Genomic DNA, 21,787 nt, shown 5'->3' on the forward strand with positions numbered 1-21,787 from the left:
ATCCTATATTTTTTTTTTAGTTTTTTAATACAAAATAAAATACTTCTTAATTAAAAAAAAACAATCCAATCAGCTACCTGTAGGTGTCCACTCTAAAAAATAATGGATAGAAAATTGTTCATTCTTAAAATTAACGGACTCAATTTTTCAATTCTTTATTCGCTCAAGACCAGTTCACTGGTATTTGAGGTTCAAAATCAGTATATACAAATGTACACGAATACAGTCAAGGATCACATGTACAGTAGAAGTAATAATGACAAAAAAAAAGAAGTTAAAATCACAATACAATAGGTTGTTAAAGTTGGTTTCTGGAAGAACAGACTTTGAAAATTTTCTTAATAAATATTGACAAGTTTTTTTAGTTTTTCTACATTAAAAGTATTCATGAGCTCGTTAAATTTTATAATATTTGGGTTTTCATAATATCTCTTGGGTAAAAACATTTTTCTGTCGTTTACAAAATATGTACATTCTAAAATATAATGAAATTCATCCCCAATACTATTAGAATCACACATTGTACATTTTCTTAAATGTTTTTCAATATTATGCCATCTACCTGTTTCAATGGGGAATCGATGATTACATGTTCGTAATTTTGTAAACGTGATCCGTAGATCTGTAGGTAAAATCAACAAGTACTTTTCTAAATTGAGATTTGTTTTAAAAATTCTATAATTAATACATTTTGGTGAGTTATCTACAATACTTCTCCAATCTTGTACAAATTGATTTTGTAATATTTCTTTAACTATTGACTTAAGCCAGTTATAACTACATATTGTTTGATTTTCCCATATATATGACAACCCGCACGAGTTGAGTATATCATGTATACATTGTATCCATGGATGTATAAAAGATCCATTTTTGTAACATCTATAAAAATAACAATAGATTACATTAGTGAGTTTACAATCGTGGGCTGTCAAAACTTTTGCCCAGTACATTATCATTTTAATTTTAACAAAGAGTGACAATGGATACCTTCCAGTTTCTCCATACACCATACAATTTGGAGTACTAGATTTAAGATTAAGAATAAATTTCAAAAATTTTAAATGTACCTTTTCAATAATATCTAAATTTTCGTAACCCCACACTTCGCACGAGTAAAGTAAAATTGGGTTAATGACCTTGTCAAATAGGTCTAACTGACAATTAATTGGTAGGCTAAAATAACGTATTTTACGTAAAACACCATACAATGCCTTTGACGCTTGTTCTACTAAATGTTTTTTAGCATTATTAAATTTTCCACTTCTTGATAAAACAATACCCAAATAGCAAAATGATTTTACGTTTTCAATAGTTACTCCTTTATACAAAAATTTACGCTTTGACATTGCACCTTTTGAAAAAATGAGGATTTTTGTTTTGGCTATATTGACATTAAGTTTCCATATATCACAATAATTTGCAAACACATCTAAAGCCTTTTGTAAATCAGGCGCAGATTCAGATATTAAGACAGTGTTATCGGCATAAAAAAGTAGACAGAGTTTCAACATAGCAAATAAATCATCCTGTTTTTGAAGAGAAGGACAAGTAAAACCCTCTATCTGGTTTCTTAATAAATAATCTTCCAAATCGTTAATAAAAAGAGAAAATAAAAATGGTGACAAATTTTCTCCTTGTCTTACACCTGTGTTACACATAAAAAAATCTGATAAATGTTGACCAATTTTTACCTTTGATTTAATACCCTTGTACATGTTAATAATAAATCTCAAACATTTTCCATCTATCCCACTTTTAAGAACTTTCGTCCATAGTCCATCTCGCCAAACTGTATCAAAAGCTTGTTTAAAATCAATGAAGGCACAGAATAGTTTCCTCTTATTGTTTAGTGCATATTTACAAAGAAAATCAATAACAAATATATTATCTGATGTACAATAACCCTTTCTAAAACCTGTTTGCGCTTCATTGATTAAGTGTATTTCGTCAGCAACGGTGTTTAAACGGTCACATATTATACTAGTAAAAAGTTTTCCTAAACAACTGAGTAATGTAATAGGTCTATAATTTTCAGGCTGACTCCTGTCGCCCTTGCCTTTGTAAATTGGCTTTATTATTCCTAATAGCCAATCATCTGGGACTAGGCCACTATCAAAAACCAAATTGAAAAAGTTTACATATAAGGGTAAGAAGGTTTCCATTGTTGTCTTAATATATTCGTTGATAACATGGTCACCGCCAGGCGCTTTATTGTTTTTAATTTTTTTTACAGCATTCCTAATTTCTTCACAAGTTATAGACTGATTAAGAAGTGTATCATTATCTAAGTTTATGTTTATATCTATCTCTTGGTCTTCAACTGTGCCTTCGTTTGTTTTTTTCATAAACTCAAACATTAAATCAATATTTACACTAGTTTTGTCTTTCTTATTGGTACTTTTTAAAATATCCCAGTATTCTTTAGGTTTCCCTTTATGGAGTTCCTTAAGCTTGTCTGAAATACTATTATTGTAGTCCTTGATGCTTTTAACCAATGTTTTCTTGTATTCTTTGCCATACATTTTAAGATTATTAAAAGTTTCATTTGATTTTTCTTTATTATATAAACGTTTTGCAATGTGGTATTTTCTTCTGGCTGTGCGACAAGTTTTATTGAACCATGGTTTATTAGCATCGTCTTGTCTTTTCTTCGGGGGAGTTTTATTTTTTAATGTCTTTCCTGCTGAAGCAATAAAAATATTACAGACTTCACTAGTGATTTTGTCTATATCGTACTGTTCTACAATGGGTTTACCTTGTAAATATTCAATATTTCTGACAGTTTCGTTTAATTTATCGCTATTGATATTATGTGCAAATTCTGTAGCTTTTCCAGACTCCCAAATGAATAAGTTTGAATCGACTTTTTCGGCTGATTGGCTACTTGATTGTTTCTCTATTGATAATTGATCCAGAAGCTCAAAAGTGATTGGACTGTGAACATCGGAGTATAAGTTACAAAAATCGTGAATAAAAAACCCATTAACTGACTGCAACAAAGACGCATTACATAATACATAATCTACAGTACTTCTATCTTTACAAGTTAACCGGTTCTCTCCGAGTCGGCCATTGACAATGAAGAGATTGTTATTCTTACACAGTTCAATTAATTTGTATCCAAAGTTATTACAGTGATCATCACAACTTGACCTTTCAAGTGAAATATTTGAGTCCAATAACATATTAACCTGTTCTAATGATTGCCGTGTTTCTTCGTCCATGTTATGGTTTGCTAAAAAATTATCTAAACATACATAATCTTTCAATTTGCCAGTTCTTGCATTGAAATCGCCTAACAAACATATATTCTGAGTAGTTTTTAACATATTCAACATTTCTTGTTCTATGTCAGTAAAACAGTCGCTGGACGAGTATCTAGTGTTTTCAGGAGGAACATATGTAATTCCAAACAATATATCCGAGGAACTGTTAGATAAGTTTCTGAATAACTTAAACCAAAATACATATTCACATTCAGATGTTAAAACTTCAATATATTTAACCAAATTTTCTCTTATTGCTAAGATAATTCCTCCAGATTTTACCTTTGCAATGTCAAATCTATTTTTCATATATACAACAAAACCTGGAATATTAATAACATCAGTATTGTCTGTTTTCGTTTCAGTTAAGCATACAATATCGTATTTACAAACAAAAGTAACAAAATCAGGATACTGTAATTTTTTCCTGAGTCCGCAGACGTTAAGGGATAGAAAACTTTGTTGTCTGGTCTCCCACGCGTCCCTATCTGACCCGGTCAGGCGTTGATCCGTGGTGCGGTCTTTTTTGCGGTTGGCGGCTACCAGTGTTTACTACTCGGGAGTAAGGCATGCGTTCTGGCTGGGTGGATACGTCCTTTTCTGGGTCATATAACTCTCCGTTGACGTATAACAAGTCTTTGACCAGTCGCACACGCTTTCCATCTCTCTTCGCTAATCTCATGATCGGGTACAGCTTCTTCCTCCTTTCCCCAATCTCTGGCGGGAATTGCTCGTTGACCCACACATTGGACCCCTTTAATTTCTGAGGGGCACGCGTCCGGATCAGCTCCCTCTCTTTGAAGTAGGTGAACTTAGCCACAATGTTCCTGGGGTATAGGTTATGCTCAGACCACTTTCCCATGCGATGCACCCGTTCAAAGCTAACGTCGTAGTCAATCCGGAATTTCCTTTTGATGAATTCTTGTAAAATCTCCTCTGTGTTCTCTCCCCGTTCTTCATGAATTCCAGAAAACACAAGATTGTCCCGCATTGATCGGGATTTCAGGTCAATAATGCTTTCTTGTAAGTTTGAATTTACTTCACGCATTTCGAATAGCTCTTTCCTTACGTTAGGGTCTGTTGTTTTCTGAAGCTGAGCGCACTTGTCGATGTTTTTTCGGTTCTCTGCGATTGCAACTGTGTTCGAATCCGCTGTGGCTTTAACCGAATCAAAAATATTTCCTAGCAATCTCATATTGGATTCTAGGTCGTTAGAATTGGTTTTCACAAATTGGACATCTTCAGTAAGCACTTCCACTTGGGATTTCAAAGAACTGACCACATTATTGATTTCAGCGAATTTGTTGATATTTTTTTCAATTTCAGCTAATCGAGATACCAGGCCGGCGTTTTTGTTTTCAATATTTGTGAGTTTAGCGTTCATCTGTGTTTGCATTTGTGTTAGCTGTATCAGAACTGTGTGGATAGATGCTAGTGTGATGTCACTATTTCCGTCACCGTTGGCGCTCGGTCCTTTATTTGTGTCACCATAGATAATAGCATGAGTCTCTGTGACCAGTTTGGTACAATCAGAAATATCTTTAGACATGTTGACTGTGTACAGAGACAGGTAAAACTGTTAACTTATTGAACCAATACAGGTAAGTTGGAAACAAGAAAAAAGACATCACATTTGCAAATAAAGAAGCATACTTAATGTTTAAGACATTGAGATTGAGACAGGTACTAGCATATGATACAGCGAACAAATACTAAAAACTAGTAAATATCATCCAGTATGATATATACCTACTCCATTTTTCAGATATGATCAGAACGTACACTGAGACAAGTTTCACTGCACTATTACATGAAAATCATACTCTTCACATGTCTAAAAGTTAATTCATGATCATCCGGACTACACGTACATTCTCCCTGGAAAAAGTTCACATGAAATTAAAAATTGACCGTCAACTTCCGCCACACCTGCATCTGAGCCGGTTGTAATGAAGAATAATGACCCCCGTAGAATAATGACCGGGGGTCATTTTTCGACGTAGAATAATGACCCCCCGGTCATTATTCTACGCAGAAAAATGACCCCCCGGTCATTATTCTACGTAGAAAAATGACCCCTTTGCCTGAAGAATAAGTGTCATTTTCATAAAAATGAGCACACTCCACATGAAGAAAAGTGACCCCTGTAGAATAATGACCCCCTTGTAGATTAAAGTTTTTTTCAGTATATTTTTTTTATTATTTGTGAAATTGTCTTTACACTATTGTAATTTTTATTGCTGCAGTTTACAGAAAGTGACAGAAATTATAATTCATATTTAAATAAACTTAAAGTGAAAAGGGGGTATATCTTAGAAAATAAAAATCCTTCCGTTATAACAAGGCATTGACGTATTGCATCGGGGTATGGTGTCATTTTAAAGGGGCATGGACACAATTTTAGTCAAAAATTATTTTTTCGATTTTAATGTTCACAATGCTTTAGTAAGGCATTTTCAATAGGCAACCAAAATTTGAGTGTCATTCGTAGAGTTATAAGCAAGTTACAGAGCTTGCCATTCTCTGCTATGTAAACGAAGCTTTTGTTTACATTTTGAATGTTGAAGTGAAAATTCCGATTTTAGACCTAATGAATGTGTTAAACGTAAGGAACTGTTTATTTATGCTTAAAATGAATAAGAAGATAGACAAATCAGCTTGAAAAAGATTTTTTACTGGTATATTGAACCTATGTAAACGACAACAGGCCACGAGCCTTGTTTACATGACAAAGAATTGTGAGCCCTGTATCTTGCTTATAACTTTACAACTGACCCTCAAATTCCATTTGATCAGTAGAAATGCTTTCCTTTAAGCATTGTAAATAATGAAAACAGAAAAATAGAGTTTGACCAAAATCGTGACCATGCCCCTTTAACAATTACATTTACATATATTGATAGGGCCACTTCGACCTTAGGGCGAAGATGCGAAGTTGCAAAGGCGATTGTGTGAAGGCGAAGGAGCAAAAGTGCGAAGATGCGACGACGAAGCGCGAAGATGTGATGCCGCCTAAAGTGCGAAGGTGCGAAGGCGAAGGAGCGATACTAGCTACTATCGCTCCTTCCCAACTTCGCAGTTTGGCCTTCGCATCTTCGCACTTTCGCCTTTTTTGATTGCATTCAGCAAGTCTCGGTCGATTATATAGAATTTAATGCAGGCACCGCACTTGCCAAGGTTTTCCAATTAATACAGGCTATTATTGGTACGCATGCGCTAGGCCATCGCGCTTAATATGAATGTTTATAAATATTTTAATGTTTACATGTGACATATATGTTTACCAGTGCTGGTTATGCCTAATCATTATATAGTCCACATAAAATTTAATGTCCACCATAATGTGTACATATGCACTTCCAGACTCCTGTCACTTACCAGTTGTCTGTTTACCGTGGACCAAACACAGTAACATTCTTATTTCATTATGCGACACTCCTTGCTCATGCATGGATCTAGAGGGGGAGAGGGGGTCCGTCCCCCCGGAAAATTTAATATTAATAATTTCACGCAGTAAAAGGGGAGAGGGGGTCCTGACCCTATCCCCCTGGATAATTAAATTTTATTAATTTTATAAAAATAAAATTGCCAAAATATGCCTCGGAACCCTTAAACGATAGAGAGCTCCGCAATTATAAAAAATAGGTAATCACAGATTACAAAGCTCACCAAGACGAGGCATCACCTTTATGGGGCATCACCTTAATGAGACCACATTTATCATATTATATGAAAACCATCCTTTATAATTTTGGATATTCATGGATTCTTCGCCTCGCCATCTATGAGATTGATCAACCCGATATATATCCGTAGTGAGTCAGTAACTAACCTAATAAGTAATAATATTGTATAATATAGTATGATATTGTATTGTATGATACTGTATCATATTTGATAAATAATATGATTAATATTATATTATATGATACAATATAATTTGATACAATATTGTATCATATCAAATGATACAATATCATGGGATAAAATAAAATATTATATAATACAATTATATTATACATATTGTATCATATGATACAATAATATATTTATATATATATATCAACATTATATGAATAGTGCCTGTTTTGGAGGGTAACAGTTGAAATTGATGCCCCGAGAAAACCATTGTATGAAGAATATACACTCAAGTGCCAAAAGTATGTCAATTTTTTTCTTTTCACTATATATTTCATTGAAAACCAACATTTTTCAAAGACTCATTTAAAAATAACCCCATGACAAATTTTGAAAAGACTTGGATTGATAAATTCAAAATTTCTCTAGCTTTTTGGCATCATATTTAAATATTTTTCCCACCTTCAGTTCTAGAGATTTGATGTTTACAATCCAAAGTAAGATTTTCGGCTCTAAAGCCTCTAATATTGCAAAAGATATATAGTAGAGCCATTAAAAAATTTCTTCAAAATCTGACAAAAAATAACAACAAAAATTAAACCCTTTTAAATATAAGTCTTGTTTTCAATAGAATATATAGAGAAAAAAGAAAAGTTGACATACTTTTGGCATGTTAGTGTAAAAGATGCGACGGCGAAGCGCGAAGATGCAAATACGAAAGTGCTAAGTTGCGAAGGCGAAGAAGTGATACTACTATCGCTTCGCCTTTGCAACTTCGCACTCTCGCCTTCGAATCTTCGCGCTTTCGCCTTTTTAGCTCACAGAGACGAAGTCAAGGGGAGCTAATCCTATACCCCTGGATATGAAAAGTGACGTAACTGTTAACTATCAATTTGTGGCAACGGATATGAAAAACTATATACAGCGATTTATTTACGGGATAACCTATTTCTTTTCATGTTTACAGGGGGGTCATTTTTCTATGGGGGTAATTTTTCTTCATGTTTAACATGAAGAAAAATAACCCCTGGGTCTTTTTTCTTCAGAAAAATCCAATTATTCTTCAGTTAGGGGGGTCATTATTCTACGTTGAAAAATGACCCCCGGTCATTATTCTACGGGGGTCATTATTCTTCATTACACCGGTCAATGCATTCTTTGTGTTGGTTGGCTTAATCATTTCATCAGATGATTTTGTACGTGATATCAAAATTTGGCAAAGCATATCAGGAATATCACTTAGAGAACAGTGTACATGTATATATGCGGTACCTCTTTTACATCCTTAAATATTGTTACATGTACATAAGAAATGCTCCTCCCAGTAGAGAATGGGATGATGTTGCTTAATAGAAGAATGAATAAATATGAAATTTTCATAGCACAGCTTTATAAATCCCTTGCACATACCTGAAACTATCCACTACATGTAAGTGAACAACAGAAAATTCTATGCAAGACTGGTTTTATTGTTCGAAGTTAAAAAATATATTATCAGCATTGTCAACAGCTTTACCTGATACGGTCCACTCTTAAAACAAAACAGGTTATTTTTACAGAATGGACAGTTTTCGGGTTATATCGTTTACATATCAGACATGCAGTTCTTGTGTGGTAGTGTTGATTTTTGTGCGTGAGTGTATATTAAATAAAAAGATCAGTATGTGTTATTAAACATGTTAAATAAAATAAAATACGTGTTCTATATTGTTTTCATTCAGTCATCATTTTATTCTCTATTCATCTTCTTGCGATGGCGTTCCATACTATGACCTCGATTCACATGTAAACAAATTAACCAACTTCAATTTACGGGGCTGTCGATGGTCTTCAAAAGACTACCAGAGGCAACTTAAAGGACTCAGGTAATGTGCATTCAAGTTTGTTCAAATCATGTTTCCCTGTCGATCACCTAAAAAATGGAAACGTTTGAAAATTTCAAGGTTTTTCCTAAATGTATAGCAAGCGAAAGCTATTACCTGCGTAACCCATGTTCATAAATCTCAGAATTTTTGTCCAGAAAAACTCATATTGTTTATCAAGTTATAAGTGTTGACATAATGAAAGGATGTGTAAACACCATGTATTAAAGTGTTGATAAAATGTAAGAATACATTTATATCATGTAATAAAATGTTGTCATAATGTAAGGATACATTTGCCCCTGTTATACAGTGTCGACATAATGTCATAATGTATTGACCTGTTGGCATAACTTACTCGTTTTTACATATCTGACATCATGAAAAGACACGTTTACTTCACCTAATGTGTTTTTGACATCACATTATAAAGATTTGACCAACTGTAATGATATATTCACAGCACGTGATGGACTTTGACATGTAATGATAATTTGACATAATGTATAGATCTATAGTTTTATTTTATAAAGCAGCGATGGTGTTTCATACTACCGACCTCGAAAAATATGAGGCCCCGTTTTAATATTTTTTGAGGTATTTTCTGATATCAAAAAATAAATATTTGATATCAATAATTCGAATTATTTATATCGAAAAATGATTCTCGATATCAAAAAATAATTCTTGATATAAAAAAATCTATTTTTGTGATATCAGAAGAAAATAAATCATTTTTTTGATATCACATAGAATTCTTTATATAAAAAATGATTTTCTAATATCACAAAATAGATTTTTTGACATCAAGAATTAAAGTTGATTTTTTATAGCAAAAAATTGAATTATTGATATCAGAAAATAATTTCCTGATATCAAAAAATCGAATTCTGGATATCAGGAAATCATTTTTGATATCAAAAAATCATTTGCTTTTTCTGATATCAGAAAATAAGACCTGCATAAAATTCCTATCAACTTAATGAATGCTCCCTGTGATGCAACTTTTGTAATTTGCAAGAAATTGTGTTTCAAACCTGTAGATGCCGTTAAGAATAATAATGTATGGCTAATTTTTAAATCTGATTTCATTTTGGCAAGTTTGTCCACATATGCAATGATAAGCATTGCTTTCTTTGCAATTCGCTGTGAATATTGAATGGAATTCCTTTTAAATGATGGTGTCGCATAATATAAAGAAATTATACCGGCGTACAGTTATCAAGAACACTTCATTAATTTTTACATTAAATAAATATTCTAAAAAACAACAAATATTAAAATGAAAATCGGGCTCTGTTGTTCAGCAATTTAATGTTGGGTCAAGGGAGTATTCATTAAATATGTGAAATTTATTCGCCATTATTTGAATATGTGATATCAAAATTTCTTTTTTTGATATCAGAAAATGAGATTTTTTGATATCACAAATTCGATTTTTTTATATCAAAAATAAATCGTATTTTTGATATGAAGAATTCGAATTTCTGATATCAAAAAATCATTTTCTGATATCAGAAATTCGAATTCTTGGTATCAAAAAATCATTTTGTGATATCAGAAAATACCTCAAAAATATTAAAATGGCGCCCCATAGGAAAATAAGTAGGCCATTTTCACATGTAAGCAAATTAACTAGGGATGGCAATCTCTAACTGGTTAACCGATTACAAGTACTCGGTCGGAACGATGGTAACTGGTTAGAAAATCAGTAATCGGTTAGTCGTATAAAATAAAAATAATATACCTTTTACCGCTATTTCAAATAATTTTTCGGGTTTTTTTTCTTTCGATACTTTTATCTAATCAAGTTACAGACGGTTAAAACCTTGGAAGAAAATTGGGCAGTATGTGTAAATTACTCGTATAATGACTGTTGAAACAACATGTCACTACCTTGTCTGTTCAGCTTTTCATAAATCATTAATGAATTATACTTTTATAACTACTGAGTACCGTTACAATCACAATTATTGTACCTACATGTATGTACTGCCTACACGCACGTTCAATGTGTTTAAAATTATTTTAACTTTTTCCTTAACACGACATCAATGTATTACATTGAAAATGCATTTGGAAAGCGGGTACATAGATGTAACTACTATCCGAAAGAATGATTATTCCAAATGGAGATCTACATGACTGTATATATAACCTGTCATGGGCAAAGTCGAACTGACTGCGAAATTGCGACGAAGTCAGAGAAACTATTTCATGACTGTTGTTTTAAATTTCATTTTGAATAATTATCGTGAGATTAAGGATCCTCGACACCCCGCGACTTCTACTTTTTATGACAGTTCGTCACAACATGGCAATTTTAGCGCATTGTGAAACAGTTTATACCACCATTATTTGTTGTCTATCTCTGTGGCGCAGTGGGTGTTTTTTCAGTCTACCAACTCGCAGGTCCCGAGTTCGAATACTGCAGGGGTTTTTATTTTCATGAACAGCGGTAAAATTTAAAAAGTTTATTCCCCCCCCCCCCAAAAGTGAGATTTTGGGTCATTTTCAAGTCGAACACATGCTAAAAATCCATATCTTTAAGTAATTTAGAAGAATGGGCTTGTAGGCAGAACTTTTCCAGGTGTGTGGAGGACCCTAAAATCTTTTTACTTGTTTTGATTTATACACGCATAAACAGAATATTCCTATCGTTATTTCTGTGTTGTTTATAATAACTATTAATTAAAATTAATTCAGCCATGTCAAAAATATGCGTATTTTGATACTAGTAACTGGTTAATCGGTCGGAACGAATTGCAATTAACCGATTAGCAATTCTGCAATCGATTGCCATCCCGTTTAAATCGTTTAAATCATGCATGGTCCTCGGTGGGGCGATCAAGTTTTACATAGAATATATAGAGAAAATCTTTAAAAATTTTCTTCTAAGAAATTTTTTGGCCAGAAAAACTCATATTGTTTGAAAGCACCCTCAGATAGTGTATATATTCAAGTTTTTTCAATCATGCCCCCCCCCCCCGGGGGGGGGGGGGGAGGGGGCGTCAAATTTTAACATAGGAATATGAAGAAAAAATCTTTAAATTAAAAAGTTCTTCTCAAAAACTGTCAGACAAAAAATGTTTTCAAATCATGGTCCCCCGGGGGTAGGGTTGGGCCACAATGGAGGATGAATTTTTACATAGGAATGCATAGAGAAAATCTTCAGAAAAATTCCTCTCAAAGACCGAAGAAAGAATTTGTGTGGAAGCATCCTCGGGTGAAGATTCAAATTCGTTCAAATCATGACCCCCGGGGTATGGTTGGGCCACAATGGGATGGGGGGGGGTTGTTAAATTTTTACATGGGAAGCTATAGAGAAAAATCTTTTAAAATTGTCTTTTTAAGAAAAGCAGAAACTTGTACAATGTATAAAAGCACATATTGCGCAGATTGATGTTTGCTCATGAATATACTATGCTGTACACGAGGTGTATACTATGTTGTACACAGGGTGTATGTTGTACTCGGGATGTAAACTGTTGTACACGAGGTGTATACTATGTGTACACGGGGTGTATACTATGTTGTACACGGGGTGTATACTATGTTGTACACGGGGTGTATACTGTGTTGTAGACAGGGTGTATGTTGTACTCGGGATGTATACTATGTTGTACACGGGGTGTATACTATGTTGTACACGAGGTGTATACTATGTTGTACACAGGGTGTATGTTGTACTCGGGATGTATACTGTTGTACACGAGGTGTATACTTTGTTGTACACGGGGTGTATACTATGTTGTACACAGGGTGTATACATGTACTATGTTGTACACGGGGTGTATACTGTGTTGTACACAGGGTGTATGTTGTACTCGGGATGTATACTATGTTGTATACGGGGTGTATACTATGCTGTACACGAGGTGTATACTATGTTGTACACAGGGTGTATGTTGTACTCGGGATGTAAACTGTTGTACACGAGGTGTATACTATGTGTACACGGGGTGTATACTATGTTGTACACGGGGTGTATACTATGTTGTACACGGGGTGTATACTATGTTGTACACGGGGTGTATACTGTGTTGTAGACAGGGTGTATGTTGTACTCGGGATGTATACTATGTTGTACACGGAGTGTATACTATGTTGTACACGAGGTGTATACTATGTTGTACACAGGGTGTATGTTGTACTCGGGATGTATACTGTTGTACACGAGGTGTATACTTTGTTGTACACGGGGTGTATACTATGTTGTACACGGGGTGTATACTATGTTGTACACGGGGTGTATACTATGTTGTACACGGGGTGTATACTATGTTGTACACGGGGTGTATACTATGTTGTACACAGGGTGTATGTTGTACTCGGGATGTATACTGTTGTACACGAGGTGTATACTATGTGTACACGGGGTGTATACTATGTTGTACACGGGGTGTATACTATGTTGTACACGGGGTGTATACTGTGTTGTAGACAGGGTGTATGTTGTACTCGGGATGTATACTATGTTGTACACGGGGTGTATACTATGTTGTACACGAGGTGTATACTATGTTGTACACAGGGTGTATGTTGTACTCGGGATGTATACTGTTGTACACGAGGTGTATACTTTGTTGTACACGGGGTGTATACTATGTTGTACACGGGGTGTATACTATGTTGTACACGGGGTGTATACTATGTTGTACACGGGGTGTATACTATGTTGTACACGGGGTGTATACTATGTTGTACACGGGGTGTATACTATGTTGTACACGGGGTGTATACTATGTTGTACACGGGGTGTATACTATATTGTACACAGGGTGTTTACTATGTTGTACACGAGGTGTATACTATGTTGTACACGAGGTGTATACTATGTTGTACACGGGGGTGTATACTATTTTGTACACGGTGTGTATACTATGTTGTACACGGGGTGTTTACTATGTTGTACACGAGGTGTATACTATGTTGTACACGGGGTGTATACTGTTGTACACGGGGTGTATACTATGTTGTACACGAGGTGTATACCATGTTGTACACAGGGTGTATGTTGTACTCGGGATGTATACTGTTGTACACGAGGTGTATACTTTGTTGTACACGGGGTGTATACTATGTTGTACACGGGGTGTATACTATGTTGTACACGGGGTGTATACTATGTTGTACACGGGGTGTATACTATGTTGTACACGGGGTGTTTACTATGTTGTACACGAGGTGTATACTATGTTGTACACGAGGTGTATACTATGTTGTACACGGGGTGTATACTATTTTGTACACGGTGTATATACTATGTTGTACACGGGGTGTTTACTATGTTGTACACGAGGTGTATACTATGTTGTACACGGGATGTATACTGTTGTACACGGGGTGTATACTATGTTGTACACGAGGTGTATACCATGTTGTACACAGGGTGTATGTTGTACTCGGGATGTATACTGTTGTACACGAGGTGTATACTTTGTTGTACACGGGGTGTATACTGTTGTACACAGGGTGTATGCTCTCGAAGCGGCGGAAAGAAGGTCCAGCGATGATTTTTGTCTAATTTCTTATTTTATGCACTTAAACTTCATCGGTCAGAATGTACTTGAAATTTGGGTAGTTGGTGTCAAACAGCAATGTGAAGTACTCAGAAGTAGGCCTGTCTATTACAATGAAGGCCATTCAGCCATTGCTCTTTGAAATCAACAAGATTTGTTTGGTTTTTGAGCTAAGCAGCGTCATTTTAACTTGTTTTGACGCAAGAAATAGGTAGTTATGTTCTACTGAAAGTCCAAGGTCTTGTTAAAATGGTTCAATTAAACACTTTGTTTACGTGAAAGCAGAATTAATTAAGTGAATCTATTGAAATAGCGACTAATTAATAAATATATGATATTCATATTGAATATTGATATTCTTTACTACGTTTTGCTGACCAACTTCCATAGAATTAAATTTTAAGCACCAAAAATTAATCTACATTTTTATCATAATTAATGAAGAACACATTAATATTTCAACATCTTCAGTATTGCCTATTTAATCAGCATCATTTGCAGATGTCTACAGATTTATATATAAGAGTAAAACAAAATGCAAAGGTACAATGTCAATAATTATAGATTTATTTAACTGAAAAAAAACAACTTTTGTCAAACGTATCATATGTAATATTATATAGGTACGTAACAAAGGGTGCCAAGTCCATGTGCGCCATGATACGCACACTTTGTCGAATGTCCGCCACTTTGCCGACCGTTCTTAATATGCATGTGCCTTGGGTGTTTTGTTTTGACCCATATTTTTAAATGGGGCTACTTTCAGTCATCTGTTTTTTAAGCGGGTTGTTTTCTAGTACAGACGCGTGTACCTCGTCAGTTACAATAAAACAAAATTTGTTTACCGCCTATCTAAATCATCAGAGTGAAATGAGCTCTACTTCTCTATTTGTTTAAAGTTTCTTTTAATCAAAAGCTCTTGAAATCTTCTTAATTATTGAACTACTGATTGCATTGTATTGTATTGTATTGAACTACTGATATTTCATTGTAGTAACATATACAAATCGTTCGAACACAGGTTTTTTCAATATTCTCTAGGTTCTTACCATTATTATTACTGGTTGGGTTTAAGATTAAGAAATGATATGTAAATATATTGTAACGTAAACTATCACGTGCTGATGTCTTTTTATTTCTTATAAAACTATTAGAACTGAAGTAATTGAAATTGACAATCATTGCATGATAGAAATTATTGATTTGTTTGCGTTCTTTTTTCCTACATGAAGACCCCCGGTGACCGGAGCCTTTTTAAATGCTAAAATAGTCCATTTTATGAAACGTTCTAATTCATGACCAAGATATATTTTGTGTGTTATCTCGCCCAGAGATACCGTGAGATGTCACTATACGGCTGATATAAACAAATCATTGTGACTACTGAGGAGCTTAGTGCTTAGGTGTTTATACTTTTCCCAGCAGCGTATTTCCTGAAGATTTTCACAAAAGCAGTAAGTATTGTTATAAAATACTTGCATATTAATTCATCCTGAAAGAGAGTCGTTCCTTTTTATGATGGCGAGAAAGGTCATGCATTTCTCTAACCTGCATTCCGTTTATCTCCCCCTGCTATGGATGTAGAGAAGATTTATAGAATTAATTAATTAATACACTTTCACTACAGAGCCATATTGGCCCCAGCATATGGTCTTAACCCCCTTAGGTAGAAGGCTTTAATATGTGGAATTATAATCATACTTTTATAGGTTTTTTCCCCTAAAATGTATATGGGAGAATGGATAGGATTTTCTAAGATTTAATCGAATTCATTATTTGACTATATTGGCAAGGATCAATCTTTTTGAAATAAGTATAAATAATATCAAACATTTTAGTACAGAAAATTCCCAACTTTATTATTCAATATTCATTAAGAAAATTAAACTAGTTTTGTCGGGTACATTATTTTTGTGTGGAAGGTTTATTGACATAACATCATTACAATATTAATACTTTTTAAAATATTTTTAAAACATGGCTTTTAACGCAAAAATACCTCGACATTCTTAAAAGTACTTGGCAAAGTGTTTTATATACATATATTATTCTTTAAAAAAAAATAATATATTATAATGTCTTCCAGATATTATGTTGAAGGTGTTGGGACCATGTGTTCACCCTAACAAACTTACAGTGTACAGTCAAAAAGTCTTTCATATACCTCCATTTAACTTGCAAACCCATCAACAAAATAGGTCGTACAAACAGATGGACTCTTTTAAATGGCTTCTAAACAAAGCATATGTCAATGGCAAATGGATTTCAGCAGAGAATGGAGAAACTTTCGAAGGTGTGTTATGCTTGTCAAACTCTGTCAGCTAGAAATTTCTTAATATTTTGAAAAGTTATTATTAATATTAGTTATTTTTCTCTTCTATATATTTTTTGATTAACTTCTTGTATTTTGGGCTATAAGTATCATAAAATGAGTAAAACTAAAAAGAAAATGATTACACTTCAACTACTAGCATTTATATTTTAATTTATTATATCATGAATTATACATATCGGTATTATTCAAAAGATAAAGGAAAGGTGTAAGTATTTAGGATACATGACTGGCTGAATACACGTTTTCGCTTTATTCTGGTTGGCAATCATATATATCTGAAGTAACTTTGTACCTTGTTTTGCTTTCATATGTTAAAGAAAGTAACCGACAAACTGTTTTCTATTTTGTTTTCTGTTGTTGCCAATCTTAGACTCTTCTCCTCATATTAACTGCATTAAGCCCAGCGTGTGATATGATAAACATGTTCTATCATTCAATGATTTAGTCTACATGTAGTTACAAATCCAGCCACCGGGGAAGTCCTTGGATCCGTGCCTGATATGAATGGATCTGATACAGAGTCAGCTATAAAGACGGCGTATGTAGCGTTCCAGAGCTGGAAGGAAAGAACTGCAAAAGTAACACAATTCATTTCTGAGAAAATGTGTAATTTTTGATTTAATATAAAGCAGATTACAAAAAAAAGTTTAAGTAATAGGCCTAAAGGGTTTAAAGGCTCGAATGCCAAAATCATTTAGCCTTCATTTTTCCGAAAAGGAAAACTATTTTGAAAAGTTACATGATTTGCCACATTTCAGTTTGAGTAAAACAGCCCCAATATGGCCGATCCTTAATATATAGTTTTCTGGATATTACGAAAAATGGCTTCGCATATCTAAATAGTTGTGGAACAAAATGTGCTACAATACATTGTGTTAAAATTACAAGAGATATCGTTTTAAATTAAGACAAAAGGGTCCGCGACTGTTTCTAAACTACATGTATTTATATTTACACTATAACTCGTACGTGATCCCATTTTTGTAAGACATTAAAAAACAGAATTGTTTGTTATAATGTTAAGCAACTAAAACGTAAACATAGCGTATTATCATGTATACAAATGTTATTTAGTGTTTTAAAGGACCAGAATTGTTTCAAACAACGTATATCTTTTGCTTAAAATGATCTTTAAATGAGAAAAGGGCTTTGGGTGAAAGGTTAGGATTTAAAAGCATTTAATTAACAGATTATGTGACTGTATATATATAGTTTTTTCGCGGACAAGAAATTTTCGCGATGATCGCGTTTACATAGAGAATTTTTATCACGAAAATTAAACACCGCGAACCATTTGATGTGTAATAAATTGCACAGTTTAGTATTCGCCAATAACAGTTACTTTACAGTAAATGGTCTTATATCTGTCTTTTGCCTGCCGAACAGATTCTTTGGTATATATAGCAGCCATTGAAAATGTAGAATTATGACGTAAAAGTATCTCTTGCTTAATAATGTTTTATAAGTGAGTGAATGGTGAATTTGTTATTGAACAGGAGCGGAGTGAGATAATGTTACGGTGGACCAATCTTTGTAACGTTCATAAAGAGGATCTGGCCAAGCTTATCACCATGGAAAATGTGTGTACTTCAGAAATGAAATTTTTAATTATTTTTTTGCTATTTCCTCTCCCATTTCCATATGGCTGTATGTTTAACTAATTCCAATCTTTTTTTTTTAATTCTATGATAAATAAGCAACACTATTAGAAGGAATCTTCAATATTACAAACTTAAGAAGCTTAAGTAATGTGAACTACGAGACATACATGTACATATTTTAAAATGGCACCACATGCATCATCTATCTTATGTGTAGTTTTTCTGTATAATGTATATATTATTCGATATTCTTCAATCATATAATTTAAATGTTAAGACGGCTTGCTTATAACCAAAAAATTAACAATTAATGTATATACTAGATTAACTTTGGACAACTAAAGTTCTTCACTTGGAAGCGGTGAGACGGATGGGAGGGGGGGGGGTCTGTATATATAAAAAAAGCAACCATGGATGTTCGATTTATTGTAATACAGGATATTATTTTTGAATTAAGGGCAAACCCTTAAAAGACTCCATGGCAGAGTTGAGTTATGGGGTTGGTTTTTTAGAGCTGTACGCCGAGGAAGCTAAACGTGTATATGGAGACATTATTCCCACCACTGCAAGGAGCCGACGCTTGCTTGTGTTAAAACAGCCGATTGGAGTGTGTGGAATGGTAACACCGGTAAGAAGTGATCAAACTACAATAGTTGTGATGTAATGATATTTATTTGGTATCGCATTGTAGATTTGATTTGCTTAATAATGTCTCTTTAAAGGGGATATAATTTAAAATTATTGAAAATTTTGTTGGTATTTTTCAAAAATATTCCTCTCAAAAACCAATAGGCCAGAAAAGCTAAAATTTGTATGAAAGCATCCCCAGGTAGTGATAAATCAAATTTGTTCAAATAATGGTCCTTGGCGGTAGGGTGTTGCCACATTTGGGGGATAATTTTTACATAGGAAAATATCGAGAAAATCTTTAAAAATCTTGGAGTTGTTTTCAAATTATGGTTCCCGGGGTAGAATGTGGCCACATAAGGGGGGAATCAAGTTCTAAATAAGAATATTTAGAGAAAATCTTTCATTTTTTTATGTTGAATGTCAGGGAAGTTAGTGATTGGATTGTGTATTATGCACGGTTTCATATTTAGTATTCTTTAAGTTTTTATATTTAATGGGTCAATGCTGTACAAGTAGCTTGGTACAAGAAACGTTTGGATGATTCCTTCTAAAAATCAAAGTACTGAAGAACTGACGGGAGTTGATTTTGTCGATGTTTATTTATTTTAAAATCAATGATATGTTATTTTGCATGACAAGTACATGTATACGTAGTTTCTAATTTGAATTACGCATATTTTTATAATATGAATTTTTGAACTTTTTCGACTAGAATGTCGAGAAACCTCCACATGAATCATGTTAAATAATATTTAAAAATAAAATTAATTCAATCAAACTATGTATCACTGGTAAAAATATTTCTCGAAAATTGTATGGATCCAAGCAATATTGAACTCTAGTCTCGTTCAACCAAACGCTAGGCTGACACCGTAAATCTCCGACTAGGGTTTACGGAGACAGCCGAGCGTCGACTTGAACGAGACTATATTGAACTATGGCGTAGGAATACATACGACTACAAAAAATATTTAAATTGTTCGTGCCATTTAAAATCTGACTATTTTTAAGGTATTTGTAAATAAGTTTCCTTGAAAAACAATGCTTTAGCATACATTACATCGAATTCATCAATTATTTTCAAGAACTAAGTCTTGTCAGGAGCAATGATTTGTGCTGAGGTCCAAACACTGTTTCACTTTCGGTTTGTCCGAGTGACTTCATAGGAGAGTTGATTAAAAATCAACTCCCAAAAATGTTGTTAACATATTAAGCACACATTAGCATGATGAGAGGAAAGAATACATATCATTAAAGAAACAATATCAGGATAAAGCAATTAGCCAACAAAATTGAAAAATATGGTTGATTAATTGTTGTTAATTAATCAAATAAGGGTATTTATGATTTATTATGACAAAGTGAAACTGTCTTGGGGGGGGGGGGGGGGTCTTCCGACTAAAGCTGATGATCATTCCAGTGATGAAGTTATCTGAGTAAAATTGGCGTGCCAACAAATAAACAAGTACCAAGGCTTGTATTTTTATTCCAATGCTTTGACCAAACATTTGATGGGAGGTACTGGACTTTTTTCAGTGGAACTTCCCTCATGCAATGATAACACGGAAAGCGGCGGCGGCCATTGCTGCTGGTTGTTCAGTGGTGATCAAGCCTGCAGAGGACACACCGCTATCAGCCCTAGCCCTGTGTCAGGTTCGCATTACTGTTCTATCAACTGCTTACAGATGACGTGAAAGTGAAATAGCATTGACCATATGTAAAGGCAAAATCCTTTTTATAGCATATTTATTCAGGCACGTAACATCGTTCTTGGGGGGGGGGGGGGTCAGACTCATCCAAAGTATCTTGACAAGCCAAAAAAAAACCCGAAAAAAAACCTTTCAACATGTTATATGTTTGAAGCATATTGTATAGGCCCTGTTTTACATTTAGAAATTAATATTACATGTAAACAATTTGATCGACTTCTGCATAAACCCGAGTAAATATATAGATGAGTCTGATTTTTTTTTAACCGCAAGAAGTTGGAAGAAATTTACCTTTCAATCCCTCTTTAAAAAACTACATCACTGACACCAGTGATTTATTATGTCGAGTGCATTGGATTTATAAAAGTTTGATGTTTAGAAAGATTTTACTTCAAATCAGTGTTACTATCAAAAAATAACTATTTTAAGTGCAAAAAAGGCTTTGAAAAAAATAACGCGGCTTTTTAAAGATAATTTTCATAATCACCATGGTCAATCTGATCATTGTGCTTAATTTGAAAACTAAAACAATATTTGATGTAAACATTTTCTCCAGATTAGAACAGCTGAAGACAAATGTTAATACAGCAAACTGCATTTTAAATGCAGTTTAGGTCATATCCAATGTGCTTTAGATTTTGTCTCTAGATTTCAATGACATACAACAATATTGAAGAACGAAATGCCTCCAGACAGATTTTTTATATTAAATATAAAATGACATAATACCGATTATTGCCTCTCGTTTGTACTAATCATAAGGTAGACTTTTTCACGTAACTGCATATTGCACTTACTTTAAAGTATCTTTAGCTGGAAGAAACTCTACAAGTTGTAACCTTCGCTTTCAACACTCAAATAGAGGCGAGATTCACCAAGAGACTGTTCTTTTCAGAATGGGTTCATATGAGTTAGGCCTTAAATGTTAGATAAAATGTATGCCTTCTGGTTTAACAGATTCCAGTTACTCGAAAATAACTTTTAATTAGTCCTAATTTTTT

General features: G+C 33.8%; 1 protein-coding gene across 4 annotated transcripts in view; it reads left to right on the forward strand.

Moving 5' to 3' along the window:
- Positions 1–8,866: 8,866 nt before the first annotated feature.
- Positions 8,867–21,787, forward strand: part of LOC105317861 (3-sulfolactaldehyde dehydrogenase) — a 43,451-nt gene continuing 30,530 nt past the window's right edge. Inside the window, exons 1-7 of one of the 4 annotated variants that reach the window (XM_066073098.1) lie at positions 8,918–8,992; positions 15,843–15,914; positions 16,598–16,804; positions 17,303–17,424; positions 18,343–18,426; positions 18,905–19,075; positions 20,614–20,730. In XM_066073098.1, coding sequence (XP_065929170.1) covers positions 16,603–16,804; positions 17,303–17,424; positions 18,343–18,426; positions 18,905–19,075; positions 20,614–20,730 — 696 coding nt within the window. In that variant the 5' untranslated portion in view covers positions 8,918–8,992; positions 15,843–15,914; positions 16,598–16,602. Of the gene's footprint in view, positions 8,993–15,827; positions 15,966–16,597; positions 16,805–17,302; positions 17,425–18,342; positions 18,427–18,904; positions 19,076–20,613; positions 20,731–21,787 lie in introns of those variants that run through there. The other 3 variants (XM_034452872.2, XM_011414644.4, XM_066073097.1) reach the window with 3 other exon arrangements.

The sequence above is a fragment of the Magallana gigas genome, chromosome 10 (assembly GCF_963853765.1).
Source record: "Magallana gigas chromosome 10, xbMagGiga1.1, whole genome shotgun sequence".
NCBI classification, from domain to species: Eukaryota; Metazoa; Mollusca; class Bivalvia; order Ostreida; family Ostreidae; genus Magallana; species Magallana gigas.